The sequence below is a fragment of the Moschus berezovskii genome, chromosome 14 (assembly GCF_049115385.1).
Source record: "Moschus berezovskii isolate FMDL1 chromosome 14, NW_MosBer_1.0, whole genome shotgun sequence".
Classification (NCBI taxonomy): Eukaryota; Metazoa; Chordata; class Mammalia; order Artiodactyla; family Moschidae; genus Moschus; species Moschus berezovskii.
Genome location: NC_142473.1, coordinates 67,891,617 through 67,910,596, shown reverse-complemented (window position 1 = coordinate 67,910,596; position 18,980 = coordinate 67,891,617). Strand labels below are relative to the sequence as shown.

Below are 18,980 nucleotides of genomic sequence, written 5' to 3'. Positions count from 1 at the left end.
TGGTTAATTTTAATTTTGACAAATCAGTTAACCAAGTGCTAGTTTACTAAGAAATTTATTTTCATGAATTAGAAAATGACTGCAGTGTCTAACACAACCCCATTTATAAAGCTAAACTAATTCTAGTACTGAATGCATATTCTGGAAAACACTGAAGTAAATCTGTATAAACAAAGAGGGTTACCTCAAGATAAATTCACAATAGAAATTCAACATATAACTAAATAAGATTTACTGAAAATAATGAAAAGTGTAGTACAGATACATCAAACATAATTATAACCACAACATTTTCCTTGTGAAAAATACAACTATTAGTGAAATAAAATGTACAATTGAAAATTTTTCCAAAGGAAAAACGGTATAAAGGAAAATACTTTTCTTTTGAGACAGGGAAAATAGTATGTCATTGTTTTTTCATCACCATATAATTTGACACAAAAAGCAGTCATAGAATTGCACCAATTCCACATCCAGTTTCCTGAACATGTTAAGAGTAAAAGTTCATAAAGCAGAATGCCGTTTCTGAATTTTACGTTTTTAAACTGATGATATTCTCATACAGAAAGTCATATCACACCAGATCTGCTTACAATGTACAATACTTTCCGTTTTGTGGTCAGACATGAAGATAAACATATGCTTTCTGCCACTTCTCTTTCATTCTGGTGTTTGGTCAGAGTCAGGAAAATAATAATCAAGTTACTTAAGTGTTATCTCTCTAGCAATAAAGAAAATTATATTTAGTGCATGCTTCATCATTTGTCAAAAAACATTTCTGAAAATAAAACTCAGTTACCCAATGGTTTACAAAATAGAAAAATCATTCATCAGGATAAAAACATGGTGACATTTAGGTTCATTTCGAAAGGACTGACTTCCTTGGCAGCACCACTGTCCTTTAGCAGAGGCCATGATGCAAGTTCATGGTCAAAGCAGGCGTGCCTACACAAGACCACTGCTTGACATTCATTATCTGAGGTCTCCAGACCCCCTTTGACCACTTGCCTCTGCCATCTCATTAGTGCCAGAAAATAGATGGAATTTTTGTGGCAATGTTAGGAACATTTCTGCTGTACATGATTTAAAAGTTCTCCAAATTTTTCAAATAGGTCTTCTACCCATTTAACATTTTTCATACAAAGCTGAACAATTTCTTCCTGTCCTAAATCTTCATTTTTTTTCTGCACAGAAGAAATCTAAAATGAAAAGAAATACCAAATTAGTTTATACTTATCACTTTATAAGCTCTTCACAAGGGCTCACCGTTTCTCTATCCTGAATGAAAAGAAGATTTAAAAATTTGCCAAGTACTAATTTTTTAAAAAAAATTCCATCTGCAGAGAATGACTATCTCATATAAATTTGAGTGGTCTAATCTTATCATTGTCGGCTCCATGTGGGGAAGAAGGCAGGCTAGAAGAAGTGGTTCAAACTTTGTCAGTTCCATCCAATTGTGTTAAAAGTGGAATAACAAATTTTGGGGTCAGTTCCTGCATTCCAGAGCATTGTAAAAACAGCCAACATACACTGTGTAACCATATTTACTTTCTCCTTTGCTAGACAGATTTTAGATTTATGCACATTTTTCCATACCAGATCATTATAAAATACATGATTATACAGCCTTGAGCCAACTTAACCCTTTTAAATTAGAAAACTGATAATGCTTGTCAAAAAAGGTTACTGTGTACAACCATTTAACCCCTGAGGTTAATCCTTATATCCCATCCATCAAGTGGTATGGTCACATATAATTTCTGAGCAACTTAAATTATGATACTGAAAAGATACAATTAAATTTTAACTATCATTTCTTCACGCCAAGGGACAAAACCCCCATTTTTCTGCAATTGATTGGGGTAAGGTCATTCTGGTGATAAAGAGGACAGCAAGATATTCAAAGCAGTAACTAAAATGAATTAATTAAACAGGATGATTATACATTATGAGAGAAGAAAATGCAGAAAGTGCCATTTATCATGGCAATGTAAAACAAGTATAACAGCTCAAAAACATTACCACTCACAGGTCCTATGTGAAGCAATGAGCCTGAGATTAATCTGAGCACAGCATTTAACAGAGAGAGCACAGACACATATTTTAAAAAATTATTTCTAACAATTCTCTTTAAGGCATTAAAAAATACTGCAGCTAACCAATACATATAACAAAAAAAGAAGCAGATTCACAGATATAGAGAACAAACTAGTGGTTAGCAGTGGGAGGGGGGAGGGGCAATACAGGGGTCAGAGAGTGGAAGGTATAAACTACTGGGTATAAGATAGGCTATAAGGATATATTGTATAACACAGGGAATAGAGCCAATATTTTGTAGTAGCTGTAAATAGAATGCAACCTTTAAAAACCGCATATAAAAATACTATAGCTACAATCTTCTTAAAGTTCAGGAAAACATACATTTCTTTTTTAAAAAGAAGATAAAAAAGTAATTACCTCATCTTTACATATCAGATAAACATGGTATTTATAATGATGGAGTGAATGATACAAAGAATACAACTGTATTTTCTCTGGATCAACAGCAAACTCCTATAAAAAGAAAAGAATTTATACACATTTATTTCGTGGAGCATCTGAAATAAGAATACTTCTATGAAAATGTTACAACAAAAGTCTCAATGGAAATCTTAAAAGACTTATATGGCTAGTATTAATATGGACAAGATGCTTATTCAAAATTAGAATTTAAATTATATTTTAAAATCTTTATTATTTTTTCCTGCATATAAGTATACTATTTCCAAAAAGTTAAACATTATAGAAAAGTTTAAACAGTAAACATAAAAGATGACTTATAAAGTAAAAGAATTCTATAATGTCTTGTTTCAGAGGTAAACAACGTTAACAGCATGTAGTATATTCTTCCATGTTTCCCCCATGTATAACATATGTTAATAACACTAATTTTTGTAATGGGAAGGTGATCATACTGTATATATTGTTCCACTATTTTATTTTTCATAACTTTTTTTAACCTAAAAAATAACTTGGATATCTTTCAGTTTATTAAGCACTGCCCTCACTCCCCCATAGAAACTGAGGGCAAGGATTTTGGACCATTTTTCACTGTTGTATTCTTAATACTTAGAACTACATTTGGGAAACTACAGGAAGTTAAGCATTTTTTATTGAAAGACTGAATCTCTCTCTTCTTTTAAAAAGTACACAGTGTTACATTATCTGGGTAGCTCTTTATTCAGTGTCACACTGGTGATATGTTTTTGGAATTGGTCTTACAAACAATTCTACAATGAGCCAAGGCGTACGGTTTTATGTATTTATGAATCTTTCTACAAAACACATTTTTGATGGGTAATCACTATGTTGTTAAACTGCTTTCTGAAATGGCAAATAATTTAGACTATGTTTGAAAGTAAATGAATTCCAAGTTTAATAATTTTACAGATATGGAATACGACTCTGATGTAATGTGTGCATACTCATTTATCTGTATGCGTTTGTATTCAATGACAGACAAAAATATTAAAAATATAAGCATGGAATAATTATCAGTCTCATTTAGAAAATTTGTGAGCACTCACGATATGCCAGATACTGTGCTAAGCAATGGAGAAAAACAAAGAATGAGTCCCTGCTCCCTACACCAGGGAAGTGTTCATTCCTCCTGAACACACTTCACATTTAACAACAACAGAGTAAAATATTTGCTTGTTTAGTGATACATTAACCACAGTACAGATTTTGTTCAAATTTCACAAAGTTTATGCGAGTGTCCATTATTTGTTTTCATACCTTAGTCAAGACTCCATATTGTATTTAACTGCATTGAGAAGCTTCAGCTGCATGCAACAAATTCTGGTAAATTTTCTTTTCACTTTCATTCTATAACAAATATTTTCTAATTTTCCTTGCTATAGTTTCTTAGATACAGCCATCATTTAAAAGTACGTACTTAATTTCCAAATATAAGAGATTTTGTTTAAAGTATCTTTAAAATTAACTTCTCATATAAATGCTTTCTTCCTTGCAATCACTGTGTTTTTTTTCAGTCTAATTTTTTTTAATTTACTTTTTATTGAAGGATAATTGCCTTATAGAATTTTGTTGTTTTCTGTCAAACCTCAACATGGATCAGCCATAGGTATACATTTATCCCCTCCCCTTTGAACCAGCCTCCCATCTCCCTCCCCATCCCACCCCTCTAGGTTGATACCAAACCCCTGTTTGAGTTTCCTGAGCCATACAGCAAATTCCTGTTGGCTCAGTCCAATTCTATTGAGACTTTCGATGGCTAACTCGAAGATCTCTCTCAGTAAATGTCACACTGCACTTGAAAAAACATGGGTTATTTTCAAATATCTTTTAATATTGATTTCTAACATAATTTCACAGTAATAAGAAAACAGATGCTGTATGATTTCAATACCTTTAGACCATGAAATTTTTGTACCTTGTTTTATGTCCCTAGATATGTTTCAGTGTCTCATAATAGTTTATAGCCAATGGGAACTTGTATAGAGTTTGTATCCTACTGTTGTGTGAAAACTGAATAAATCTTAATTATGTTGAATTGGTTCACAGTGCTTTTCAGGTCTACTATATTCTGCTACTTCTCTATATATTGATTCTATTAATTTTTGAGAGTTTGATATTGAAACTCCAACTAAAAATCTTATCTACTTAAAAAATAATTGTGATATACAGTAGAACTATATGTAACCTTGTTCTGTATTTTCCAAGTCTCCTGTAAATGTATCATACTTTCATAATTAAAAAAAGTTAAAATTAAAAAACTTGCCTGTTTCAATGTCTCTTGTAAGTAGGATTTATATTAACAAGTGAAAAATCTGTAATTACATCAATCAATATATACTTACTTGTGCAGATTTAGTAGTTGTTTTAGAAGTTCTCAGAGTTTTTTTATTATAAGCTTTGCCATTCATTTTGATTTTAGAAATAGCAGATCCGCCACTTTTTGCTTTAGAGTCTCGAGTAATTATTGTTAGTTCAGGAAAACTTTCCAAGGCATTCTTGAGAATAAAGCAAGAATAACTGATGTTAGAAAAACGTGAGCTTGACTACCTCCAGCTATTGAAAATTTATTTTTTTAATATAAAAGTGAAAGGGGAGAGTGAAAAGTTTGGCTTGAAGCTCAACATTCAGAAAACGAAGATCATGGCATCTGGTCCCATCACTTCATGGGAAGTAGATGGGGAAACAGTGGAAACAGTGTCAGACGTTATTTTTTTGGGCTCCAAAATCACTGCAGATGCTGATTGCAGCCAGGAAATTAAAATTACTCCTTGGAAGGAAAGTTATGACCAACCTAGATAGCATATTAAAAAGCAGAGACATTACTTTGCCAACCAAGGTCCGTCTAGTCAAGACTATGGTTTTTCCCAAGGTCATGTATGGATGTGAGAGTTGGACTGTGACGAAAGCTGATCGCGGAAGAATTGATGCTTTTGAAATGTGGTGCTGGAGAATACTCTTGAGAGTCCCTTGGACTGCAAGGAGATCCAACCAGTCCATTCTAAAGGAGATCAATCCTGGGTGTTCATTGGAAGGACTGATGCTAAAGCTCAAACTCCAATACTTTGGCCGCCTCATGGGAAGAGTTGACTCACTGGAAAAGACTCTGATGCTGGGAGGGATTGGTGGTGGGAGGAGATGGGGACGACAGAGAATGAGATGGCTGGATGGCATCACCGACTCGATGGACATGAGTTTGAGTGAACTCCGGGAGTTGGTGATGGACAGGGAAGCCTGGCGTGCTGTGATTCATGGGGTCGCAAAGAGTCGGACACGACTGAGCGACTGACTGAACTGAACTGAATATAAAAGTATAATCATACATGTACATATACACACAAAAAATTTATGTGGGGGTTACTGATGGGTTGTGGTAAATATATACAATATATACCTACATACATACACAAACATACATGGGGTGTTAAACATGGCCACAAATTCTTGGTAGCTCCTCCCATCAAGATATGGAACCTATTTCCCCACCCCTTGGATATGAGCCAACATTATGACCTGATTTAAGCAACAGCATGTGACACTGTGGGGACTCCTGAATGAGGCAGAGTGTTCCTTCTAGTGTTGTCTCTTAGGGTTCAAGTCAAGGGAAAGGACAGCTGTAAGTTTCAACTGCTTATAAACAGTTTCAACCTTAAAGGTCACTCTTCTCCAAACTCTGTATCGGTTCCCAAGCACCTAGTACTGTGACCCCTCAAACATTTCTCAAACAAATAATTTAATTTTTAAAACAAAAGTGTAGAAGTGAGCTGTTTCATTTAATAGAAACAATAGAACTTTTGGCCTTCTCTATCAGAATGAACTATTATAGTTTCTAGCTTCATTCTCTTTCTTAGATTATTTGTGCTTTTATTGCACAATTTTGTGCTTTCCATATAAAATAGGTTTGAAAAATTCTGGACCTAGAATGACTCCTTATAACAAATGGAACTTAAAGACAAAAACGGATTCTAAATTTAGAAACCATGGGATGGAGATGAAAGCAGAAAATTTAATGATTTCTCTAATAACAAGATGCTCAAGATGACTGGAAATAAATGTATTTCAGAGGGAAAAAAACATTATTAACTTCAAAAGCCTTTAAGATTCCTAAAATTATCAAAATCATCATGGGAAATAGTAGTAAATATTTCTAAAAATAAAATCTTTTATAATCTACTATTTGTAGTATTTTACATCTCATCATTCTAACTTTTAATACTGTATGTATATTTTGGCTTTGAAATACAAATTGCTATAAATGAAAATTATCTATCATAGACATCACTATTACCATTTACAGTTACATTAAGTAACTATAATTTCAAAATTAGAAATTGTTTTTTCTATGAAAATAAGAATATGAAAATTTTTCAGTTGTCCACCATGAACTACTGTATAAGATTGAAATACCTACTGAGTCTACTAAATTCCAAGTGATGGCTTTATTTTAACACAAGTCTTTAGGGAAATGGTTAAACATTTCTAAAATGGTTAGCCCAAACTGGTCATTTATAAGATTTAGTAAATATTCACAGAACATAATCTGACAATATTTCATTGTCTGCAGAAAACATGGTATCTCCCCACAAACTATTTCATTTGAAGACAGCAGTTAAACAGAAAATACTGGATTAGGAGTGAGCAGAACAAATTCTTAGCACTGGTTATCTTACTAACTTCTGAATTTCTTTTTTCCCCTCTGCAAGTGTACATCAGTGAAGATTATAGGATGCCTAGTAGAGTTTGGTGTCACTTAACCTCTAATCGGGCTTCCCAGGTGGCATTAGTGGTAAAGAACCTGCCTGCCAGCCAAGAGACTTGAAAGATGTGGGTTTAATCCCTGGGTCAGGAAGATCCCCTGAAAAGGAAATGGCAACCCGCTCTAGTATTCTTGCCTGGGAAATCCCACAGACAGAGGAGCCTGGTGGGCTACAGTCCTTGGGGTTGCAAAGAGTCAGACATGACTGAGCACACACACACTAACTGGCTACAACCTCTAAATCAATCTCAGAACATTAATTTTCACCTACCTAAAATGAAATTGATCTTCACTTTTACATGGAGTTCAGATAAAACAGGGATATGAGAAAGCTATACAAATCACCCAAAGGACTTGAAAACATGTCTACACATAACCCTTCACACAAATTTGTACAGCAGTAATTGCCAGGAATAGGAAGTACCCAAGTTGCCCTTCAGTAGGTGAATGTATAAACTGTGGGGTATTCAAACAATGGAGTATTATTCAAGCTAAAAAGAAATAAGCTACTAAGCCATGAAAAAGACATGGCAGAAACTTAAATGAGTATTAGTAAGTGAAAGAAGCCAATCTGAAAAAGTTACATACCATATTATTTCAACTATATGACATTCTGGAAAAGGTAAAACTATGGAGTAAAAGTAAAAAGATCAGTCATTGCCAGAGGTTAGGGGAGGGAAAGGGATGAACAGACAAAGCAGAGGATTTGGGGGCAGTGAAACTACTCTGTACGATACTATGATAGTGGATATGTTGGTCCAAATTGATGGAATCCACAAAAGTGAACTGTAAGGTAAACTATGGACATTGGGTCACCATGAGTGTCAATGTATACATCTATCATTCTGTGGGAGACGATGGTAATGGGGGAGGTTATTCATGTGTGGGGACGGGATATATGGAAATTGTACTTTCTGCTCAGTTTTGCTGTGAGACTAAAACTGCTCCAAAAAAATAAAGACTGTTTATTAAAAAGCATACAAATGTATTAAAAAAAACTTTTCTTGAGTTTCAGTTCAGTTCAGTTCAGTCGCTCAGTCGTGTCTGACTCTTTGCGACCCCATGAATCACAGCACACCAGGCCTCCCTGTCCATCACCAACTCCCGGAGTTCACTCAAACTCATGTCCACAGAGTCGGTGATGCCATCCAGCCATCTCATTCTCTGTCATCCCCTTCTCCTCCTGCCCCCAATCCCTCCCAGCATCAGACTCTTTTCCAGTGAGTCAACTCTTCCCATGAGGTGGCCAAAGTATTGGAGTTTCAGCTTTAGCATCAGTCCTTCCAATGAACACCCAGGACTGATCTCCTTTAGAATGGACTGGTTGGATCTCCTTGCAGTCCAATGGACTCTCAAGAGTCTTCTCCAGCACCACAGTTCAAAAGCATCAATTCTTCGGCGATCAGTTTTCTTCACAGTCCAACTCTCACATCCATACATGACCACGGGAAAAACCATAGCCTTGACTACACGGACCTTTGTTGGCAAAGTAATGTCTCTGTTTTTTAATATACTATCTAGGTTGGTCATAACTTTCCTTCCAAGGAGCAAGTGTCTTTTAATTTCCTGGCTGCAATCACCATCCGCAGTGATGTAATCAAATGATTCTAAATGTTACATGTTACACTTTGAATAAGAAAATTTGGAAAATTTTTGATTACTCAGTAGATTTTATGATAAATTTTCTGAGTTTAGATTAGCTTTTTGTTGTTCTCTACATGAGTTTGAGCAAGCTCCAGGAGTTGGTGATGGGCAGGGAAGCCTGGCATGCTGCAGTCCATAGGGTCGCCAAGAGTCGGATATGACTGAGCAACTGAACTGAATTTCTGATAATACCAAAAACCAATTTACAGTGCCAAGATACGTTAACAGATGTATAATATCTCCTACCATTATGTGAAGATTAATTTTTCCTTAGACACTGGGTAAACCAGGCAAATAAAGGGAATTTTGATAATTGCTATGGCCAATTCTAAGTGTAGATGAAATGGGATATTTTTACAAAGGCTTAAAAGAAAAACAAGCTTGGAATACAGTAGTTTAAGGGAAGCATTTTTGAAAACATTTGAAAATTATAGTATTATATATAAGGAATACTACATGAATATAAGGGCTTCCCAGGCAACTGAGTGGTAAAAAATCTGCCTGCCGATGCAGGAAATGCAGGTTTGATCCTTGGGTTCGGAAGATTCCGCTGGAGAAGGAAATGGCAAACCCACTCTAGTATTCTTGCCTGGGAAATCCCATGAATGGAGAAGACTGGCAGGTTACAGTCTATGAGGTCGCAAAAAAGTCAGACACAACTTAGCGACTAAACAACAAAAGATGAACATAAAAACCTGAAAAATGAATTTAAGCAAAGAAAAACAAATGATAAACATTAAGAATGTACTTAATAAAATAAAAAGACATGTTCAGACAAGACTCATAATGAATCAAAATCAAATTTTTGTTGGGTGGACAACTTTATAAAACTGAGAATGACTTCCAAAATATTCTTTCCTGTTATGTCGAGGACTATAATTGCCACTGAGTTTGCTAATAAACCACGTGAAGGAAATACCTTGAATGACTGATCCAAATGAAGATTCAAAAGAAGTCTCTTTCGGTTATCGTTCAGCATGCTATCTATTTTTTTCATATGAGGCAAAAGTAGCTCATCTAAAACAAGATAAGAATTTGTTGTAACAGGATGAACTATCAACACAAAACCTTGTTAGAAATACAGCTTTTCCTCAAAACATTAATAGACTGACATTAAATTCATGGTGTAAAGTATTGATTTAAAAATACTGCACATAAGGTTTTTTCCTAACAAAAGTTAGCTTTAAAAAAGAGTTTACAATAGCTAACTGAAAAGGCAGCAGCATACAATGATAAGAGAACAGAAGTCCTGGGTTTTAACCCCAGCATTAGAATTGATCAACAAATGGCCAAACTGCCTAATCTCTCCAGACTTCATTCACCAAGTGAACAATAATAATATTTCAAATCATAAATTTAACAGTAAATTTTTTAAATAAAACACTGAGTATCATATTCTTAGTTCACTATACTTTGGGGCAAAGGATAAGTAGGGGGCAAGAAATAATAGTCAAAATTCAGTTTCAAATACACAAGGAAAGAGTCCAAATAGTTATTTTAGAAGAAGAAAAATACATTCAGAGTATAAATTGATTACTTTTGGTGCTGTAGTAAATAGTTTAGGTTACTAAAAATTTATCAGCATATCAACATTTTATAATACTAATTATCTTTAATGACCTTTCTGAAAATGTTTATATAAACTCTAAGAATCTGGTTACTAATTTCATAGCTAAATAAAATGACTCTTTATATCTGGGAAATAAACACAAGCACAAAGACCAGCAAAAGAACACTTTCCTCAAGTTGAAGAAAAAGCCCTCTGTAAGGAATGCTGTTAAAAGTCACCACAACACATCTGATAGCTTTCTTTTTATCTTTCTAGCAGTGATTAAGTCTATTCAAAATTTACATTTCACAAAAACAAGTTTTAAACATTTGTGGACTGTTTTGAAATATAATCATTAAAATCTATCCCCTTCATTTTAAATGGAGAAAAATTTTAAAAAAATGTCATAGGAAAAAAAATCATTTAAAATACAACTACCCAGAAATGACCACTATTAAGAAATGTGTATTTTATGATGAAGGAGTTCTGATTGACAGAGAAAACATTTGGAGGCTCTTTGTTACTGTTTCTGATTATATGATCAAAAAAGCAAGACTAGGAATTAGAAGACTTTGGATTTAATCCTTTTTCGGCTACTTGCAAGTTGTGAGCTCTTAATAAGCAAGTCACTCAACCTTTTTGAGCCTCATTGTCTTTACTCCAAAAATGGCTAAGTTGTTCTGGGATCCTATGGGGAATAATGTACATCAAAGCATATATGGAAATAATAAAACAATTAGGCACTGCTGTTGTATATTGTTACTGATTATTTATTCACTATCTTTTTAATTTACACTTGTTCAACTCATTCTGATAGAAGGATAATGGAAACTGGCTCATTAATCCTTTCATTCTCTTAATTGGCCCTGGTGAAAACTGTAGTAGCTGAAGGGTAAATATTAGAAAGCAACATTAGATATATGAATTATCAGCTTATTTCATATGTCAATTTCACCCCTACTTTACCAGAAGAAAAAGTTACTAGAGGAAGAGTAAAAAAGGAATAATATTAATAAATATAATCCAAGGCATTTATGGTTTTATGACTAATTGATTAGAAAATATTTACTCTGTGATGTATCTTTTACTGGACATGAATATACAATTTAACCTTCATACTACTGTTATCTGCTTCATCTTTCCAATTATTAGAAAACAGAAATATAAAAATTGATTGAAATCTGGACCTTCTACATAATATAGATACTTAGTGAAATGTTATGAGGATGAAAAAGATTCTAGGATTTAAAGAAACTAGTAGGTAGTCAGTCACTTAGTCATATCTGATGCTTCTTAACCCCATGGACCGTAGCCCACCAGGTTCCTCTGTCCATGGAATTCTCCAGGCAGGAATACTGGAGTATTCTCATAAGTAGAAATCAATAAAAATATATTTAATATAAAACTGTTCAACTATTCTAACAATTCATGAAAAGCTATGACCCTATGAAATATAAAGCTATATTTACAGAACTAATATATCAACAGTTTATTAACTGACAACATATAGGATATATCACAAAAACCACATATTAAACATATAACTAACAGAGAAGAATGAAAAAGATCTGGAAAGTACTGCCAAGAAAGTATTACTTAGCAGACTGTACCATTGCTCTTCTCTAAGGCTTGCATTGTGTCAGGATCCAAAGCAATGCTGACAAGCAATTCCATATAACTCTTAAAGGTTTCCTTCATTGCTCTTGTGTTCAAAAAACGAGTGACAAAAGGAGCTGGAGGATTAAACTCTGGGAGGGAGAAAAGAGGAAATATTAAATATTTCTTTCTGATAACTTAAAAAACATGTTACCCAACAGCAAGTTACCTACAAGCAGATAAAAGGTTGTAGATAAAACTTCTTCAAAGTCAAGGTTCTCCCACTCTGCTTTTAAAAACACTTCAAATGAGAGATTCTCAAAGCTAGTTGTGCCTATCACAATCACTGGAGAGCTTTGAAAACAAAACAAAAAAAAACCAGACTGCTGGACTTACCAAAACGAATCTGGAGTGGTAATGAAGCTTAAATGCTACACATTTTAGTGCCTCTGAAGTCCAACACCAGCCCAACATTTGGAAACATTTGCCCTGTAGGGACCTGTTTCCCCTCCCCTGACCCTACCAGACATCCACTGCAAGGTCATGCTACTTCAAAATTGGATGGTTTTCCTAGTTATTTAATTAGTAAAGAAACCACAAAATACTTAATGTATGAGTTAATATATACATATCTCTTCTTTTTACTTCTACACTTTAATTACTATAAAATTCTGGTCTAGAGTCAGTTCAGTTCAGTTCAGTCGCTCAGTCGTGTCCGACTCTCCGTGACCCCATGAATCACAGCACGCCAGGCCTCCCTGTCCATCACCAACTCCCGGAGTTCACTCAAACTCATGTCCACAGAGTCGGTGATGCCATCCAGCCATCTCATTCTCTGTCGTCCCCTTCTCCTCCCGCCCCCAACCTTTCCCAGCATCAGAGTCTTTTCCAGTGAGTCAACTCGTCGCGTGAGGTGGCCAAAGTATTGCAGTTTCAGCTTTAGCATAAATCCTTCCAACGAACACCTAGGATTGATCTCCTTTAGAATGGACTGGTTGGATCTCCTTGCAGTCCAAGGGACTCTCAAGAGTCTTCTCCAACACCACAGTTCAAAAGCATCAATTCTTCGGCGATCAGCTTTCTTCACAGTCCAACTCTCACATCCATACATGACCATGGGAAAAACCATAGCCTTGACTAGACGGACCTTTGTTGGCATAGTAATGTCTCTGCTTTTTAATATATGATCAAGGTTGGTCATAACTTTCCTTCCAAGGAGTAAGCGTCTTTTAATTTCATGGCTGCAATCAGCATCTGCAGTGATTACTCTTGAGTAAATGTCTTAAAACTCTGTGTGATGAAATGAGAGGTATATATAAAGCACTTCTGCTATGATGTATGACAGTTATCTCCAGGAAGAGTACCCATGCAATTGTTTGATGAACCAGACACCTTCTCCTCCACTGGAATAATACCATTTTTACTTAAAAAATAACAGATACCCTACCCCTATTCAGTATTTGGCAGACATTTTCTTAAAGAAGTGAACCTGTCACTACCAGGAAAACAACTGACAGTATTTGCTGCCAATGATAAAATTGAAGTTCTAAGTGAAAATTAGAATTTCGGAAAACTTATTTCCACCACTGTGAGCCTGATGACCATTTCAATACTTAAAGACCTCACTGATGAAATCAGTGGTAATATTAAAATGTTATTTTTTAATACTGCAAAAATTTATTATGTAAATAACTAAAACCATAAGGCTCTTATGAAGAAAACGCAGGGATAAATCTTCATGACTTAGGATTTGTATATGACACCAAAAAATAACAATGAAAAAAACAGATAAATTTGGCTTCATCAGAATTTTGAATTTTGTGCATCAAAGGACATTATCAAAAACTGAAATATAGGGCTCACCTCCACAGCACATATACTAAAAAAAAAAAAAAAAAAAAGTGAAATATCAACCTACAGAATGGGAGAAAATATTTTCAAATCATATACCTAATACGGGTTTAACATCTACAATATATAAAGAACTTCTACAACTAAGGAACAAAAGGAGAAATGAACTAGGCAAAGAATCTGAATAGACATTACTCCAAAGAAAGTAAGAAAATAGCTAGTAAGGAATTGAAAAGATGTTCAACATCACTGGTCATTAGGAAAATATAAATCAAAACCACAATGAGATATCACTTCACACCTACTAAAATACCTATAATTACGAAACAAAATATAACAAGGGTTGGTGAGGATGTGAAGAAACTGGAAACCTACGTATTGTTAGTGGGAATGTAAAATAGTATAATCACTGTGGAAATCAGTTAGGCAGTTCCTCAAGAAGCTAAATATATAAAATATATGACTCAGCAATTCCACTCTTAGGTATACAAATAATTGGAAAACCAGGACACAAACCTAACAGATATTTGTATGCCAATGTTCACTGCAGCATTATTTACAACAGCCAAAATGTGGAAGTAACCAACGTGTCTATCAATAGATAAAAAGATAAGGGGATACAGTGGGTAAACTTATAATGGAACTGCATTCAGTCACAAAAACTAAAAAGTTCTAACATATGCTATATAACATGGATGAACTTTAAAAACATTATGCTAAGTGAAATAAGCTACCCTTATATGAGACACGTAGAGGAGGCAAATTCATGGAGACAGAAAATAAATTAGAGATCATCAGCAGCTGGGGGAAAGGGAGAATGGGGAATTATTGCCTAATGGTTACAAAGTTTCTATTTGGAGTGATTAAGCAGTTTTGGAAATAGCTGTGCGGTTGTGCAACAGTTGTGAATATAATTAATGATGCTGAATTGTGCACTTAAAAATGGTCAAAAGTGGCAAGTTTTATGTTATATATATTTTGCCACATTTTAAAATGTGGGGAAAAAATGAAAAAAAAAAAATCAATGAGCTAACAAATATTTTCACATGGCCAAAAAACGTTACAAAGTCATTCATGGATGAAAGAGACTTCAAAGAGTAAAACAAAAAGATTTTAACGTAACATGCATGAAAAGTTGAAGAAATTACCACTTGTCAAGTTTACAAAATAAAATCCTTTGAGTATCAGAGAAAAATACCCATAATTATGTGAAAAAGTCATCAAAATACTCCTCTTTCCTAACTACATACCTAACATGAGTCCAGGTCTTCTTCACATACTTTAACCAAAATAACATCTAGTAAAAAACCTAATACAGAATATGAAAGTCCTATTCTAATTAAACACAATTGTTTAAAAAACTTACATTAATATGTAACATGTGTGTTAGTCACTTAGTTGTGTCCGATGCTTTTTGACCCCATGGACTGTAGCCTGCCAGGCTCCTCTGTCCATGGAATTCTCCAGGCAGGAATACTGGAGTGTCCAATGAAATACTGCCATTTCCTTCTCCAGAGGATGTTCCTGACCCAGGAATCAAACCCAGGTCTCCTGCATTGCAGGCAGATTCTTTACCATCTGAGCTATAGGGAAGTCCCCTATATGTAATGGGTTTATTCAAAATATTTTAAAATTGTTTTAACTGATACTTGGTGATATACACAGATACAAATCACACACAAAAAAAGTCTTTTGGAGTCATCAATAAATTTGAAGATTATAAAGAAGTCTTGAAACAAATAGTTTGAAAAACCACCAGCCTAAAAACTATGTTTATTATCTTTTCTTCTTTTTAAGAAGCACTAATAATGCTTGCCTACTAGTGACACCGAGTGGTAATTCAGATTATCAGTGAAAGAAAAATTTCAACTTGACTGTCATTTGAGGAAGCTGTATAAATAACAGTGCAAAGCAGAACTAAAACTTCTCTACTCCAAACAGTAAGCAGGATTGCTAACTGTGAAATTATATATAATGCCTTCCATGCATACTCAAAGCACTAAATTTCTTTACAAATTCTGATACTTTACAAACATTTCTAAATAACTTCATAAGTAGCTTTTAAAAATAATACATTTAAAGCAAACTTCTGCTACAAAAGAATTTTTATTATAATTCTATTTCTATCCAAGTAATCTCTAAGATCAGTTCCCAGTCAATGATAGTTTTAATGCCAGAAACCATCCTAGACATCAGCCTCAACAGTACCCCCGAAACTCAATTCATCATTCAAGTTCTGCCAAGAATACTTCTTGACTTTCTCAAAAGTCTGGGTGTTGGCAATGGACAGGAAAGCCTGACATGCTGCAGTCCATGAGGTTGTAAAGAGTCGGACACGAATGAGCGACTGAACAGAGAGATGATGTCTCATAATTAAAATTCAGATTTTATCATTTGTTCTTTTACTTAAATCCCTCCAAGGATTCCCATTTACAGAATCCCAAGCGTTTTAGCTTTAGCATGGCCTACGCAGCCTTCCGTCATCCTTTCATGTTTTTCTGACTACCTTATTAGAATGAGGGGTCAGTGTATTTTTCTGTAAAGGGCCAGATAGTAAATATTTGGCACTTTAATGGTCATATGCTCTCTGTAAGAACTACTCAAATCGGTCACTGTAAGGGGAAACTAACTTATGAAAACATGTAAATAATTCCCAGTTTTCCAGTAAAACTTTATTAAGCACAGGCTGCAGATCACATTTAGCCCACCAGTAGTAGTTGCCTGGCTCTGCTCTGGACTACTGAAAATTTCTTGTAAATGTTACACAGTAAGTTTGATGGCTGATGGATCTTTCCTGGTACATTTCTGTTTTACAACTGTCTCAGGTTTAATTTCTAGTGAAGTTAATTTCAATATATACAGAGCTTACATAAATGCTCATTGGTGTCTTCAACAGTTTCTAACAGTGTACAAGGGTTCTAAGGTCAAAAAGCATGTTAGATAACTGCTACGTATTTCAATCTTCACTTTATAAAAGAGAAACTAAGGCACAGTTACTTAGCTTAGTCATGGGCAAATATATGCCTAAGCAGAACTTAATGAGGTAGCTAAATTACCTAATAAAGGAAAAACAAATACATTTTGAACTGTCAGCATCATTGTTCCTCTCCATTAATGCAGCAAATCTCAAATTATCAAGGTATTAATTTCATGAAGAACTCACCCTCATCATCACTACTACTAGAGTGGATCTCAGGAGATGAGTCAGATTGGGATGATGAAAATTCTTCTTTCCATTTCTTCCTTTTCTTTGGTGGTGGCTCAGCCTTTACTTTTAGCTGTTTAACTTTGGGTTTCATGGAAGGGGCTTTTGTTGTTGCAGTTTTTGGTGTTGGAGGATCAGAAGTTTTACTGTTGTTACTTGGCTTAGCCTGAACAGTTCTGCAATGTTACAAACAGACTTCATTAACACACTGAAATCTTGTCTAATTCAAATAAATTAATGAGGGACTTCCCTGGTGGTCCAATAATTAGACCTTTGAGCCTCCACTGCAGGGGGTGCAGGTTCAAACCCTAGTTGGAGAACTAAAATCCCACAGGACACACAACTTGGCCAAATAAAGTAAATAAGTAAATTAAAATTTAGAATAAAAAAAATTTTATATAAATAATTTAATTAAAAAATAAATAGAAAACCAAGAAACACTGGTGAAAAAAATTTTAATCACCTCACCAATACCTCCAAAATAAAGTCTAAGCCCTATACATGACCAATGGCGACTGCTCCAAAATTCTCTTGAAATATACTCTTTAACACTGACATTCAACATATTCAGTTAGTAAGGGACTATATTAATTTAACCCCTATTATTTCTCTCTCTCCCGCCACTCCTTTCCCTTTACGAACTCATTTTTCCTGGCTATGAGGCTGCACTGCAGATGACCAATGGACTTCTAGTCCCATCTAGCTTGGAACATCAGAACTCTCAAAGGCTCTGGTGGTGCCAGGTTTTGATATGGACTCTCAACTGCACCTGTGCTAGAGTCCCCGAAGTAAGATTTGCTGTGCCCTGGTTTTGGAGATTTGAAGGAGAGGATAAAATTCCATCATTGAGATAAAGTGGCTGTGTCCAATAAGCTGGAATCTTCATTTACTAGATCTTCTGAGCACTAGACTGTATCTAGGCTCACACCTGCTTTCTCATACAGATTAAAGAGAATGTGGCTGTGTCATCACTTCCAAATTCATGGTTTTCCAAATTCATGCTCCAGATAAGCCAGATTCACATTAACATATGATGAAAATTCTAATGCAGTTGTAATGTACAGGCCTTAAACAGTTTTTTCTCATTTTAAATTTGACATTTCGTTATTATATTCATTTTATTTTTAGATTAAAAAAAGGGAGCTAAGCAAGGTTATCTTTTTTTTCGTGTTTTTTTTTTTGGCTGTACCATGCGCAGGATCTTAGTTACCTGACCAGGGATCAAACCTGCAATCCCTGCAGTGGAAGCATGGAATCTTAACCTCGAGATCACCAGAGAAGTCCCTAGAATGCTATATTAATCTAGGTCATAAAGAGATGGATTCAAATCTTTAGGCTGTAAATCCAATTATTTTCCACTATACTAGGGTGACACCAAAAGGACTCAGGGAAGAAAAAGGTATCCTCCCCACCATGATAGCCACAGGCTTTATAATTCCTGTCTCATTACTTCAAAAGGAATCACATATGACATTAAGCAATGATTTTCAAACTTGTATATAATGGAAAAAAATAATCAGTCTCTTTAATTGATGTAATTCTTTGTATATCACCAATAACGTTTTCCAATAATTATTACATAAAATAATAAATACCTGATAGCTTGTGAAGGCTTATTTCTTGGCTTTTTGGAACACACTCTAACATACTCCTTTTTGTTAGTGTTTTCAATGAACTTCACATATATCCTTTTGTATTTACTCTTTGCATCTCCAAAATATCCAAGGTACTAAGGAAAGAAGCACTCTGAATTACTTAATTGTACATTCCATACATAAAATATTCCCTTGTTGTCATGACAGACTGTCATAAAGTCATCCTTCAAAATGCAGCTCAGGCCAGGCTAATTGCACCGTCAAAAA

At 34.7% G+C, this 18,980-nt stretch overlaps 1 protein-coding gene across 4 annotated transcripts in view; it reads right to left on the bottom strand.

Moving 5' to 3' along the window:
* Window positions 1-215: 215 nt before the first annotated feature.
* Window positions 216-18,980, bottom strand: part of QSER1 (glutamine and serine rich 1) — a 77,540-nt gene continuing 58,775 nt past the window's right edge. For all 4 annotated transcript variants that reach the window (XM_055423794.2, XM_088843226.1, XM_055423791.2 and 1 more), the window contains 7 exons: window positions 18,714-18,847; window positions 17,077-17,294; window positions 12,077-12,214; window positions 9,837-9,934; window positions 4,863-5,015; window positions 2,458-2,553; window positions 216-1,199 (listed from right to left, as the gene is read on the bottom strand). In XM_055423794.2, the coding sequence (XP_055279769.2) occupies window positions 1,059-1,199; window positions 2,458-2,553; window positions 4,863-5,015; window positions 9,837-9,934; window positions 12,077-12,214; window positions 17,077-17,294; window positions 18,714-18,847 (978 nt within the window). In that variant the 3' untranslated portion in view covers window positions 216-1,058. The remainder of the gene's footprint in view (window positions 1,200-2,457; window positions 2,554-4,862; window positions 5,016-9,836; window positions 9,935-12,076; window positions 12,215-17,076; window positions 17,295-18,713; window positions 18,848-18,980) is intronic.